The 13,495-nt window shown below is 58.5% G+C and overlaps 3 protein-coding genes across 4 annotated transcripts; all 3 read left to right on the top strand.

Annotated features, from left to right (window-relative positions):
* Window positions 1-486: 486 nt before the first annotated feature.
* On the top strand, window positions 487-5,109 carry rcor3 (REST corepressor 3). 2 transcript variants are annotated; one of them, XR_007481329.2, is made up of 13 exons: window positions 487-868; window positions 972-1,028; window positions 1,584-1,661; window positions 1,790-1,842; window positions 1,916-2,077; window positions 2,161-2,285; window positions 2,361-2,439; window positions 2,559-2,783; window positions 2,867-2,944; window positions 3,012-3,069; window positions 3,321-3,544; window positions 3,892-4,308; window positions 4,768-5,109. XR_007481329.2 is itself a non-coding variant. In XM_049719645.2 (12 exons), exons 1-12 carry the CDS (start codon window positions 643-645, stop codon window positions 4,213-4,215), a joined length of 1,689 nt encoding a protein of 562 aa, XP_049575602.1. In that variant the 5' UTR covers window positions 487-642; the 3' UTR covers window positions 4,216-5,109. The 2 variants fall into 2 exon arrangements, 1 of the variants encoding a protein (XP_049575602.1); XM_049719645.2 differs by having other exon boundaries at window positions 3,892-5,109.
* Window positions 5,110-5,268: 159 nt separating this feature from the next.
* Window positions 5,269-8,990, top strand: slc22a7a (solute carrier family 22 member 7a). The gene is made up of 9 exons (XM_049719643.1): window positions 5,269-6,417; window positions 6,622-6,725; window positions 7,159-7,313; window positions 7,378-7,546; window positions 7,613-7,730; window positions 7,797-8,121; window positions 8,206-8,314; window positions 8,467-8,673; window positions 8,757-8,990. Exons 1-9 carry the CDS (start codon window positions 5,980-5,982, stop codon window positions 8,875-8,877), a joined length of 1,746 nt encoding a protein of 581 aa, XP_049575600.1. The 5' UTR covers window positions 5,269-5,979; the 3' UTR covers window positions 8,878-8,990.
* Window positions 8,991-9,132: 142 nt separating this feature from the next.
* Window positions 9,133-13,482, top strand: LOC125968490 (sodium/calcium exchanger 1-like). Its single transcript, XM_049719631.2, has 8 exons — window positions 9,133-11,199; window positions 11,303-11,412; window positions 11,643-11,660; window positions 11,810-11,875; window positions 11,990-12,111; window positions 12,277-12,376; window positions 12,558-12,812; window positions 12,890-13,482. Exons 1-8 carry the CDS (start codon window positions 9,992-9,994, stop codon window positions 13,264-13,266), a joined length of 2,256 nt encoding a protein of 751 aa, XP_049575588.1. The 5' UTR covers window positions 9,133-9,991; the 3' UTR covers window positions 13,267-13,482.
* Window positions 13,483-13,495: the final 13 nt, after the last annotated feature.

The raw sequence follows: 13,495 nt of genomic DNA, 5'->3' as shown, positions 1-13,495 counted from the left end.
AAAGAATGTGATGAGTGAGCAAATGTTTGAGCTACATTTTTTGCAACTTGGGGAGCTGGCAAATGACACCTGTAGTTGCGAATAATCGCCTCGGGGGGGGGGGGCGCTGCAGTACAATAGGAAGCTCAACGAAAGCCTCTGCGATCACAAAGCCACAAACCAAACAAAGGCAGGAGGCACGATGCATATGTGTTCACGCAATTGCGCATATAAAAATCCGCTCCCTTGTTGTCTGGACCATAAATATTTGAATTCCCACAGATCTGCGTATGAGGGGTGCACCGCTTCTCTATTACGGCCAGTACAAAAAAAGCAACAAGGAAAAGATGAACATTTTTGCAATTATTTTCGATCCGACCGGTTCGCACGGTGCTTGCCTCTGAACATCGTAGGCTCCCAAAAAAAAAAAAAAAAATCCACCGACGGGTTGGCGGAGGGATCTACTATCTTCCGCTCGCGGCTGGCCTCACTACAGAGAGAGAGGGGAGGGGAGGGGAGTCGTGTGGGAACTCCGCCCGCCGCCGCCGCGTCGGTTAGTCCCTCGAGTCGACCTACTACGCGGGCTGCTTTCGACGGTGGCGGACATTTTGTGTCTCTCGGGATCAAATCGTCCCCTTCCTATGCTGCCGGCATCCCCTTCCCATGCTGGTGGCGTCCCGTAGTGCCCAAGGAGCACGTCGGTCCCGTCAGGCGAAGCTTTTTGGAGCCTCTTCGGCGGCGGCCGTCGAGCACAGCAGCGACAGGATGCCGGGCATGATGGACAAAGGCTCCGAGTATTTGGGCAAGGCTCGCTCCAACGGCACCAAGAGTCCTTCCAACGCGTCCAACGGACACTTGACGGACGAAAGCGGCAGCGACGACGAGCACGGTGGGCCGGCCGCCCGACATACATGGCAAGCTAGTCGGCTAGCTTGGACGCTCGCTCCAGTGCAGTCACACTTGGCTTTTGTTTTTGCTCTTCTTGTCCGCAGATGTTGGCATGCGGGTCGGAGCCGATTACCAGGCCAACATTCCTGATTACGAGGCCGGTGAGCATGCTTCCTTGATATTCCCGACTCGTTTGGTGATTGTGGACGTGGTAGCCGAGTGCTGGCTGGCTGGCTGGCTTGCAGGCAGGAAAGCAAGCCGCTGCTCACGCTTGGCCTTTCGAAACGGAACGCCAAAGTGCAAGAGACGCCTCGCAGCCGTCCGTCCCTAGGGCTTGCGGGGGTGCGTGCGGAATGTTGCCGGATGGGGACCGACCGCCGAGGCCGCCTGCCCCTGTGCGTGCGTGTATTCGTGTGTGTGCTTGCTGCGGTGCGACATTTTTAGAAACGGCGTGGACGACGAAGGGCGAGTCCTCGGCACAGGTGAAAACACCGCGGAGGCAGGGCAGGGCAGGCCAGGCTTTCCAAGCAGTAGAGTGCGGCCCGATATCTATCCCGGTTTGCTTACCGCTGGTCAAAGTTGTCAAACAGACAACGCGAGCGGCATGGGCAGATATTGTGTGGTATTTAGTGGAGCGGCTCCGAACGATTGGACCCTTGTCAAAATAGCCATGGAGCTGTGGTTGAGGTGGAATGATGATGAAACGCTCCGTTTAGGCTCCAGCAAATACTCTGAGCGGGACAGCGGCGGGATGTTGGTGTGGTCGCCTTATCATGACATCGAAGACGCCAAATGTGAGTGATCGCATCGAGCCCGTCCGTCCTCATGTCGCCATAGTAACCCTTCCTTCCTTCCTTCCTTCCTTCCTTCCTTCCTTCCTTCCTTCCTTCCTTCCTTCCTTCCTTCCTTCCTTCCGCCACAGTGGACGAGTACATCGCACTGGCCAAAGACAAGCACGGCTACAATGTGGAGCAGGTAGGCGTGCGCCTTTCTAAGCACTGGCTTTTCAGAAGGCACTGCAAGTGTGTGCGTGCGTGCGCTCGTCCAGGCCCTGGGGATGCTCTTCTGGCACAAACACAACATCGACAAGTCTTTGGCCGACCTCCCCAACTTTACGCCTTTTCCCGACGAGTGGACGGTGGAGGACAAAGTTCTCTTTGAGCAAGCGTTCAGTTTTCACGGCAAAAGTTTTCACCGCATCCAACAGATGGTAAGCGGCGAGCATCTCGGAAAGCCCGGCACGGCGGAGCCGCCTCCCGTCTGGCTCTTGTCCATTGGACGCTTTGACCTTAGCTTCCAGATAAATCCATCTCCAGCCTGGTCAAGTACTACTACTCGTGGAAGAAAACCCGTTCCAGAACCAGTCTGATGGACCGCCAAGCCAGGAAGCTGGCCAGCAGGAGCAACCAAGGCGACAGGTAACGGCGTCCTGGGCTTTGCTGCCCTTCTACAAGTAGCGAGGGGCCGATTCCTAATTGCCGTTGTCGCCCCAGTGACGAGGAGATGGAGGAGGCCAACGCCGCCGAGCCAAACGACAGCGACTACGACCCCAACAAGGAAGCCAAGAAAGAGGTACGTACGTACGTACGTACGCACGCACGCACGCAAGCCAGCCCGCGAGCCCGGCGGCGCGCCTTCCGCATGCTCTCGATCCACTTTGACCCGGGGGTGGGGTGGCGCTTTGGCGGTAGAACCCGGCGGAGCTGACCGCGCCTGCGGCGCCCGCCGCCAAGTCGGTCCCGGGCCGGCGGGAGCACCAGACGCTGCAGCACCGCCACCATCAGCGCTCGCGGTGCCGCCCCCCCAAAGGCATGTACCTGAGCCAGGACGACGTGGTGGCCGTCTCCTGCGGCGCCGCTGCCGCCAACGCGCTCCTGCGCCAGCTGGACATGGAGCTGGTGTCCCTCAAGAGACAGGTAGGAGGCGCCCACTCAACGGGAGCCGCTTTGCGCCAGCGCCCGTTGCTTTTCGGCAAATGGTGGCTGCCCTGCCGTTTTAGGTTCAAAACGCCAAACAGATGAACAGCGGACTCAAGCACGTCTTGGAACGTGGAATCGAGGCCTTCCGCCTGCCCGAGGTTGGTCAAGAGTGGCGCCGGCGCAAGCCTTAGCCACCCTTTCTGACAATGCGGACCATGCTTTCAGAGCGCTCAGAAGGTGAACGCTCGCTGGACCACCGATGAGCAGCTGCTGGCCGTTCAAGGTGACGCCTCGCCTTTGTTCTTGGCCCGTCCAACCATGGCAAATTGGCTTGAGAATGGCTTTGAATGGGGGTTCGCTGCGGCTACTCTGTCCTCCTCCCGCGCGTTTTGCAAGAGTCGCACGCACGCACGCACGCCGGCCTCCCAAATTGCCCCGCCAGCACTTTGCATGGACACGCGCGAGCGTGTGGCATCACGTCCGCGTCACGGGCCGCTTGACTCTCTCCATGATGTCGTCACTCATGTCGTTCAGGAGTCCGGAAGTACGGCAAAGACTTTCAGGCCATCGCCGACGTCATCGGCAACAAAACGCTGGGGCAGGTGAAGAACTTTTTCGTCAACTACCGGCGGCGTTTCAATCTGGAGGAGGTGCTTCAGGAGTGGGAGGCGGAGCAAGGGGACGGCGCCTCCGGGGAGGAGCTGAAGAACACGTCCGCCACACCCTCCGGGAAGAGCACCGATGAGGAGGACGACGAGGTGAATAGGATCGGCTGGCCGATTTGCACTCGCTCGCTCGGTCTCCCTGCTGCAACGCACCTGATTCAAATGGTGCTTGCTTACGATGGGACAGGCGAGTTGCGACAGGGAGACGAAGCGGATGTGCAGATAGCCGGCGCTTCAGAAAAGCAATTGCCCAGCCCTGCCTGCTTTATTATTATTTTATTTATTTTTTTCCCCTCCACATTTCCAAATCCACTTCTCACTCATTTTCAAGTCCTTTCTCGAATTTTCGAAAGCGAGCAAAATAAGACCTTTGCAAACAAACAAAACCAAAGAACCAACACTAGCCAGGCTTGAAGCTCCATCTCCCTTTTTGTTCCAAGGCCGCCGCTTCGGGGGCGTCTCCAGCGGTGGCTTCGTCTCAGACGGGCGTGACGCCGAGCCCCGCCTCCTCGCTCCACCACCAGCCGCCGCCCCTGCTGCGACCCTCGCTGCCGGCCACGCCATCCCTGCATCGCCAGCCGCCGCCCCTGCAGCAGCAACCCCACCCGAGCTCGCAGCAGAGCCGGCCCGCCTTGCAGCAGCCGCCGCCCCTCATCCGGCCCACCAACGCCCCGCCCCCTCGTCTCAACCCTCGCCCGTCCGGCCCCGCCGCCCCTCCGCAGCCTTCGGCCGACGCGGGCTCCTCGTCGTCGTGTCTCCAGTAACGTGCGCCGAGGAGAGGCCATCCGCCTGCCCGCCCAAACGGCATGTTGGCAACGGAACACTCGGGCGGGACCAAACACCTCGGTGGCACTCGAGTAAGCTAAGACGCTTGAAGGCGGCACAGTGAGCTGTCAAACACCCTTCACAGTGACTGCTATACGAGCGTGTGCCAGCGTGTGTATCTGAATCCAAGTAGAAGTGTGTGCGCGCGTGTGTGTGTATATACAGATATGTGTGTGTATATACACATATGTGTGTGTGTGTATATATATATATATGTATATGTATATATACTATATATATATATATATATATATATATATACACACACACACACGTGTATGTATATATATATATATACACACATACATGTGCGTGTATATGTACGTATATATACAAACACAAATGTGTGTGTGTATATATATATATATATATAAAATCTATGTATATACATGAAACTGTGTGTCTATTTATATATATATCCACCTACATATAGATGTTTGGTGGGGATAATGTTTTATATGGATCCATCCATCCATCTTGTGTCCTCGCAGGCATGCTGGAGCCTGTCCCAGCTGTCAGGTTGCCAGAGACCAATAAGCGTCCATCCGCGCCTCCAGGCAATTTCGAGCGCTCAATCGCTTTTGGGATGTGGGAGGACCCGGAGAAAAGCCACCGCTTGTCGACATGAGCGTTCTTGTGGCAGCAATTGGTTTGGACAAGCGGTTGCTCGACAGCGCCGGCCGGTGTTTTGAGTAAGGTTGCTTCAGCATGTTTGAATTGGAGCTTTTGTTGCGTTTGCATATTGCTTGTCGAGCCCATGGACGGACACTTGCCAAAGAAGGACACAAAGTTCACATTAAAACATGTCATGGGCACGTTGGGCTCCAAAACTCCTTTGCCTCATGTTACGCCATCTGAGAGGAAGCGACCCCGGGTTTTCGTGTGAGCAAAAATATTGGAATACGGGACGTTCAAACCAGAAACGGCGACGCGCGAAAAGCCGAGAGATCCGCGCAGATGTTTTCTCTGCTCTTTGCCCGCCGCAATTGGAGGAAGCGGCCTTGGCGTCCTTGTGACCGCAGGCATAGCGAGCACTGAGGAATGAAGCGTCGACCATTGATTGTCCCGTGAACTGATCAGATGAGGAGCAAATGTCACGGCGCTCACTCTAGCGAGCGCAAGTCACCAGACCCGGCCGGGAAGTCGAGTCGAAAGGATTTTTGACGGCCGAGCGTGGAAAGGGCGCGCGTGCCAAATCGCTTTGCTCGCTTCTCCTTTGACCTCTCACGCCTTCCGGTTGGCCGCATGTTCCTACAGTGGCGCCCGTGCTGCCGAGCAGGAGGAAATGCGGAGCACGAGCGTAGAGCAGGCAGGCCGTGTCTTTTTTTCCCAGGTTCCTATTTGTAGGTGTTTGCCTGTGTTTGGGGCTGTCGTGAGCAATCAATTGCTTGCCTCCCAAGTCCGGTCCCGCCACACCTGAGGCCGGCCACAGTCAGCTTGATTTGGCTTTTGTTGATCTGGCGCCGGCCATTTGCGTTGCCAGAGGAAGCGGCTAGGTGGATTGCTAAGGAGTTGGTCCAATGGGAATACTTTTGTGCAACTTGCTTTATGTTGCTCAACATTGAGCGACTTGAGAGGGAGGCTTGGCTTCAAAGGGTGTCTGAAAAAGACAAGTATTGGACTGTCCAGCGCTGGTCATGAGGAAGGAGACATCCTGCCTAATTGTCTTGTTGCCTGCCTGCCAGCTGCTGACCAAGTGAGGAATGTTCTCCTCCCTCCCACACGCAAAGCCCGTCCTCCTTCTCTTGCCTCAAAAAGCCCATCAAGGAGAAAGGCCTCTGCAGTCCCAACCGACAGCCCGCCAGCGGTCGCCAGCGGTCGCCATGAGGTTTGAGGAAATCCTGGACGACGTCGGCGGCTTCTCCACATTCCAGCTCTTAGTTCTGAGCATCCTTTGCCTCCCGCGGGCCATCCTGCCACTCCACTTCCTGCTGCACAACTTTGTGTCAGCGACGCCCGCCCACCGCTGCGCCCTCGGGCCGGGGCCCCTGGACTGGAGCCAGGCGGACGCCCGCAGCTCGTGCGCCATCGACGATGGCTCGACGAATGGAAACCTGACCGGGCGGCACAACCGCACCGGCCTTTGCCCTCACGGCTACAGCTACGATCGCTCCGAGTTCGCTTCTACCACTGCGACCGAGGTGAGTGCTGCTTTGATCCCACCCCATCCGTGTAAGGCCACGTTCCCCTGAAACCTGTGCTCCGGGAAGACTTTATTGCTTGTTTATTTTTTTCCCTTGCACAAGAGTAGACCAGGTCTGGATCAAGACTTGATCAAGTCTTGACCAAGTCCAGGTCTGGATCAGCACTTGATCAAGTCTCTTGTTTTGTCTGTGTGCCTGCAGTGGGACCTGGTGTGCGAGGACCGAAGACTGAACCAGGCGCTTGCCACCTATTTCTTCCTGGGTGTCACTTTTGGCGCCATCCTGTTTGGTTATCTCTCCGACAAGTGAGTTCGCAGGCGGGACCAGCCAGCCGCCAGTCTTTTCCTTCATTAAGCTCGACTCCTCCTGTAAATGAGCGTGGAAATAAGGAAGCGGGCGAGAAATTTGACGGACCCACGCCTTTATTCCACGCTCTGTCAAGTCCGTCTTCCCGGAATGCGGGTGCTGGGGGAGGGACGGCGCCGGCCGGGTGAGCGCTCTTTGTGCTGTGGCCAGGTCCCGGCAGTCTGGAGAAAGTCTGACGTAGCGCCGCGCCCTCGTTTGTCAGTCGGAGCACTTCGACCCGATTATTGGGTCAAATCCATCACGCCTGGCCCAGCCCCGTCGTCCTCGGAGGCAACACGCCCTTTAGCATCCGCTAGGTCTTTGGGACGGGACAAAACGGGGGCCTTTGTGGAGATTAAAGGTTTCTCTCGGCGGCGGTGGTGGTGTGCGCAGGTTCGGCCGAAAGTCGATGCTGGTAGCGGCTTTGTTGGGCGCCACCCTGCTGGGCGCCACGTCGGCCTTCGCCAGCTCATACGCCATGTTCGCCGTGTCGCGTGCGCTGAGCGGCGTGACTCTGAGCGGCATGTCCATCATCGGCACGGTTCTGGGTGAGCAACACCCGCGTTGACCCAAGGGACCGGAGCATAAAGCGCCAGCCTGCCCCCCCCACAGGCGTGGAGTGGACGGACGTGAAGCATCGCACCTTGACGGGCACGCTCATCAGTCTGTCGTGGAGTGCGGGCAACATGATGCTGGCGCTGCTGGCGTATGCCATCCGAGACTGGCGCCACTTGATGCTGGCGGTAACGGCGCCGTGCCTTCTGGCTTTGCTCGGCTGCTGGTAGGTCAGGTCAGGACGGGCAGCTGTTAACCCCCGGCCACCCTAACCGTCCCTGTCCCTGTCCAGGTGGCTGCCCGAGTCGGCCCGTTGGCTGCTCGCCAACGGCAGGACCGCCGAGGCCCGCGACTGCCTGCTGCGCTGTGCCAAGATGAACCGGAAGAATGGCGCCAGACTCCAGCCCGAGGTAGACATCGCAACGCACACACTTCCCACGCACGCTTCCCGCGGATGAACGAAAATGTGGTCGCAGATCTTGGAGAAGGCGGTGGTTTCCGACGCGGCCGATAAGACTCATTCCTACCTGGACTTGCTCAAGACGCCCCGGCTGAGGAAGATCACACTGGTCTCGGGATTCTCCTGGTTTTCCGTGGCCCTCCTGTACTACGGCATTAGCTTCAGGATCTCGGGCTTGGGCGTCAACGTCTACCTCACGCAGTTCATCTACGGTGCCATTGAAGTGCCCGCTAAAGTTCTGGCCTACTTTGTTCTGGACCAAACGGGGCGACGCAACGGTCAGGCGGTCTTTCTGATGGCCACGGGTGCGCTCATAGCCATCAACGCAGCCGTCCCACTGGGTGAGCGACCGCGCCCACCAAAATGAGCCCCGGGCAGGCCTGGGGCAGGCCTGGGGCGCCTTTCATTTTCTCTTTGTCTTCCAGACTTGGCCGTGCTTCGGACCTGCGTGGCCGTGGTGGCCAAGGGCTTCTCTGAGGCGGCGTTCACCACCGCCTTCCTCTACTCGGCCGAGCTTTTCCCCACCGTCCTTCGGTAACGCAGTCACCGGAGTCGGCCGGCTCGGCTTTACATCGACGCGCTCGTGACAATTAGGGGGGAAAAGAACGCTTTCTCGCTAGCACGGTGTTATCTTCGGTGTTTGCCACTCCTTTAGCGAGCTAAAGCGAGCCGGTTTTGTTGGACAGGCAGTGTGGCATGGGTTACACGTCGTGTCTGGGTCGCATCGGGAGCTCGGTGGCCCCGATGATCGCGCTGCTGGAGGACGCCTGGCTCTTCCTGCCGCCGCTCGTCTTCTCCGCCACGGGAATACTCGGCGGCGGGCTCGTCTTCCTGCTGCCCGAGACGCTGGACGTGCGCCTGCCCGAGAACATTCTGGACATTGAGGAGGGAAGGTAGGCGGCCAAAAGCCAGTGGCGTCCCCCTGCGTCAAAAGACGGCAACGCACATTGACGCCAGTCCTTTTCTTGTTCTTCAGGCACAGGAAGTCGGAGCTCAGCGAGCTCTCCGACGGTCTGGAGATGAGCGCCCGCGGCGCGCCCCTGGCCGATGAGCGCGTTGCGAGAGCAATGCAAGCGGCCAACGATGGGCCATTTTGATGGGCTCATTGGCGCCAAAAGGAAGACGAATCCAATTCCAATCCCCCGTGCACTCAAGCATTTCCCATTTCAACACGTTGGAAATAAAACGACATTTTCAAGTGGGTCGACAAGGTGCCATGCTCTGAGCGCTAGCGTTAACGCATTTGAATCGTGGCGGGCGGCTTCAAAAGCACCCACTTTGGGCTCACATTTTGGGCAAAAGTAGGCCTTCCCTTGCAAGCTATCTGTCATCCCTTTGCGTCTCTCAAAAGTACCAAGGATACGCGTCGATTGCTCGGTATCGTAGCGCACGCCAGAGTCCGGCCCTCGTACCGGTATGGGCTAGCCAACGGCCCCTCTGGATACGCACGCCAACGACGCTCCCTCCGTCTGGCAAACAGGCGGGCGCTCCCCGTCGGCATCTCCGAGCTGAGGTCGGCCAAGGTCGCGTGACTCTCTAGCGGTAGCCGCTATTCCGAACCTGGGAAACTTGTCAGCTCGTCCGTTACCTTCTTTGGTGCCGGTCGGCCAGCCGCGCACTGATAAGCCCGTCGCTCGGCAGCCGTCTTTAGAACTTTATCTCCCCACTTAGGAGAGCTCATCACGCCCCCCACGACCCACCCCGGTGCGAACGCAGAGGTTCTCACCGGCACTCCCCCTTTGGTCTGCTCCGGCCTGGCCTAAACGATAAGAAATAGTTTGGATTGGAGTTTGAGCTTCTGAAAGTGCCAAATGTGGGCGGGAGTTCTCCGCCTGGTGACATCACTGGCGTGTCTGGCCAGCGGCCCGCGTCAGTCCCCGTCGACGTCTTGCCCACTTCGCATCTTCTCTTCGTTCTTAGTGAGGCCGATTTTGCTCCTGGAAAAAAATCTGAAGGTAAGCCAACCAATTGATAGACTAATAGAGAAAACACACCGCTCAGCAACTAATTCCAAGTTGGCAAAACGGCACCGAGAAGGAACGGCAAGCGGCTGGCCGTTGCTGGGACGACGGCTGAGTCGACCGCGTCAGCTGATATGGTTGCGGCCGGCGGAGGGACCATTTTGACGGCGCCGCTGCCGGCCCCACCACCAAATTTGACTAATGTTTGATTCTCCCGGTGTTTGTTGTGCAATAACGAGCCATTTGTGCAATGCGTCTTTGCGTTCGGCAGGTGAGCAGAGGGGCCGCTAACATGTGCGGCGGATCCGGAGCCTCGCTCGTTTTGCTGGCCCTGCTCTCGGCCCACGTCGGGCCGGCGGGGAGTTCAGCCGCCCGCAACCGCAGCAAATGCGGCGGCGGCGGCACCGAATGCAAGGACGGCGTCATCTTGTCGCCGTGGCGACCGGAAGACCCCGGCCCGGCGGAGCGCGTGGCCAGGGCCGCCATTTATTTCATGGCCTTAGCGTACATGTTCCTTGGCGTGTCCATCATTGCCGACCGCTTCATGGCGTCCATCGAGGTCGTCACGTCCCAAGAGCGACAGGTTGTGGTCAAAAAAGCCAACGGGGAAAGGTTGACGGCCACGGTGCGCGTGTGGAACGAGACGGTGTCCAACCTGACCCTCATGGCGCTGGGCTCGTCGGCTCCGGAAATCCTGCTCTCGGTGGTGGAGATCTGCGGTCACAACTTTGACGCCGGCGAACTGGGGCCCAACACCATCGTGGGAAGCGCCGCCTTCAACATGTTTGTTATCATCGGCCTGTGCGTCTATGTCATCCCCGACGGACAGACGCGGCGGGTCAAGCACCTGCGGGTCTTTTTCGTCACGGCCGCCTGGAGCGTCTTCGCCTACACGTGGCTCTACCTCATCCTGGCCTACTTCTCTCCAGGCGTGGTGGAGATTTGGGAGGGGCTCCTCACGCTGCTCTTCTTTCCCCTTTGCGTTAGCTTTGCCTACGTGGCCGACCGCCGCCTCCTCTTCTACCGGTACATGTACAAGCGCTACCGAGCCGGGCGGCGCCGGGGGGTGATCGTCGAGACCGAGGGGGAGCCCGACAAAGTCCAAACGGAGCATTCGGAAGCCAGACGTCTGGCCCAGGAGACTGAGCGGGAGCTGTCCACGCAGCGGGAGAAGGTGACAGACGGGCACGGCGACAGCGAGGCGTCAGACGGGCCCGGCTCCTCGCCCCGCAACGTCACCGTCTCTGACGATGACCGCGCGGGGGTCTTCGCCTTTGAGGAGCCCACGGTGACGGTGAGCGAGAGCGTCGGCGCCATGGAGGTCATGGTGGTCCGGACCTCCGGGGCTCGCGGGGCGGTGGCCGTGCCGTACAGAACCGTCGAGGGCACAGCCAAAGGGGGCGGCCGAGACTTTGAGGACACTCACGGCGTGCTGGAGTTTGACGACGAGCAGATCTGGTGAGTGAGTGATCGAGGGAGGGAGGGAGGCAGGGAGCAGCCTCTTGCTAGCTAGCGCGTCACCTGCCGACCTCCGTCATTCTGCTCCATGTATGCGTTTCAGTCAAACGCTTCGCATCAACATCATCGACGACGAAGAGTACGAGAAGAACAAAACGTTTTGGGTGGAGATGGGCGAGCCGCGACTGCTGGAGATGAGCGGCGGCAGCAAAGGTGCGGCGCCGGCTGCGGCATGAATGCCATCTCAACCTCGTCCAAGCGCTGGGCTTAAGTCGGAGGTACTGGTCCTCGGTGGCCAGAAAATGGATCCTGAGGACTGGGACTGAAGACCCTGTCGATGCCTTTGTGTGTCCATCTTTTTTTTTGGTTTCCTCAGCGGGTCTGCTTCAAGAAGTTGCTTTCTTTGCCACTTTTGTTTTTCATTCATTGCCTTTTGTCTTTAGGTGGATTCCTGCTCACAGGTGGGTCACCTCGGAAGGGCATCACAAGGCAGACACTATTGGTGGCCCCTGGCTGCTCCTCCCGCTGGCGCCGGTCTCCACGTGTCTTTTGTCTTGTCATGGCCATCCGTGTTCTCGCCTTCTTCTCACCGCTTATCGCCATCTGGCAGGCAAAGACCCGGGCTACAGAAAGCTCCAAGAACAACAGAACCCCTCTTCGGTTATCACCATCGCAGGTACCGTTTGTCCCGCCCTCCCTCCCTCCGTCCGTCCGTCCGTCCGTCCGTCCGTCCAGTCGGACGGACGGACGGCCGGCCGGCGGCCTCTCAGCGCAAGCGTGTGTCTCTCAGATGAATCCGAGGACTTGGGGACAAAAGAGGAAGAGGAGCGACGTAACGCACGGGCGTGTCGGCCCACGTTAGGCGAACACGCCAAATTGGAAGTCATCATTGAGGAATCGTACGAGTTTAAGGTGCTGCACGCATGAAAGCCTCTGGCGTGAAGCGCACAAACGAGTTGGCCGACACTTCTGCCGCTTATCGAATCAAAAGTCAGACAATTGTTCAATGGCTGTTGTTGTGTGTGTGTGCGTGTGTGTGCGTGTGTGCGTGTGCGTGTGCGTGTGTGTGTGTGTCAGAGTGCGGTGGACAAGGTCCTGAAGAAGACCAGACTGGCCGTGCTAGTGCGAACGACGCCGTGGAGAGAGCAATTTGTGGAGGCCATCACAATCGGCGGAGGTGAACAAGAAAAAAAAAAAAAAAGGCAGCAGTAGCCAGCCAGCCAGCCAGCCAGCCAGCCAGCCAGCCAGCCAGCCAGCCAGCCAGCCAGCCAGCCAGCCAGCCAGCCAGCCAACGTGTCAGCAAAACAACCCGTCCCGTCCCGGGCTTACAACCTTTTGTCCAATCTCCCACTGTCTAGGCGAGGACGGCGAGGAGCCGCCCTCTGCCCTGGACTACATGACGCATTTCCTGAGCGTCTTCTGGAAGCTGCTGTTTGCGCTGGTCCCGCCCCCCGACTACTGGAACGGCTGGGCGTGCTTCGTGGTTTCCATCGCCGTCATCGGTATCCTGACGGCCTTCATCGGGGACCTGGCGTCGCACTTTGGCTGCACAGTGGGTCTGAAGGACTCGGTCACGGCCGTGGTCTTTGTAGCCCTGGGCACGTCGGTGCCAGGTAGGTCGTGGCCCGCTCACATGCCCATATGCCCGCCTCTGGCATTCTTCACACCGTCTCCCTCCCGCCTGGCCCAGATACCTTCGCCAGCAAGGTGGCGGCCAGCCAAGACCAGTACGCCGACGCCTCTATCGGCAACGTGACGGGGAGCAACGCCGTCAATGTGTTCCTGGGCATCGGCGTGGCCTGGTCCATCGCCGCCATCTACCACCGCACCCAAAACCAGGTGTTCAGGGTGGACCCAGGAACCCTGGCCTTCTCCGTCACCCTTTTCACCATCTTTGCCTTCGTCTGCATCGCCGTCCTCATCTATCGGCGCCGACCCGAGATCGGTGGAGAACTGGGCGGACCGCCGCTCGCTAAGACGGCCACCGCCGGCCTCTTTTTTAGCTTGTGGTTGATGTACATTGTCTTGTCGTCGCTCGAGGCCTACTGCCACATCCCGGGCTTCTAACCACGACGCTCCGGGGAAACGCGCAAGGATGTGGAATTTCATTTTTCATTTCATTTTTTTTTTCCACTCGACTCCATGATGAAACGCTAGTCCTCGTTCAAATGTCATTGCAACTGACTGGAGGTGTTTTGGATTTGTCCCCAACCTGGCCGGCGCCCGTCATGAGACGATTTGCTTTGCAGTAAAATAAATCAAAGCGTAACAGGCCAACCCCTAGTTTCATGTTTGT

Source organism: Syngnathus scovelli, chromosome 5 (assembly GCF_024217435.2).
Source record: "Syngnathus scovelli strain Florida chromosome 5, RoL_Ssco_1.2, whole genome shotgun sequence".
NCBI classification, from domain to species: Eukaryota; Metazoa; Chordata; class Actinopteri; order Syngnathiformes; family Syngnathidae; genus Syngnathus; species Syngnathus scovelli.
Note: the sequence above shows the minus strand (reverse complement) of the source record. Positions and strands in the feature narration are given on the sequence as shown.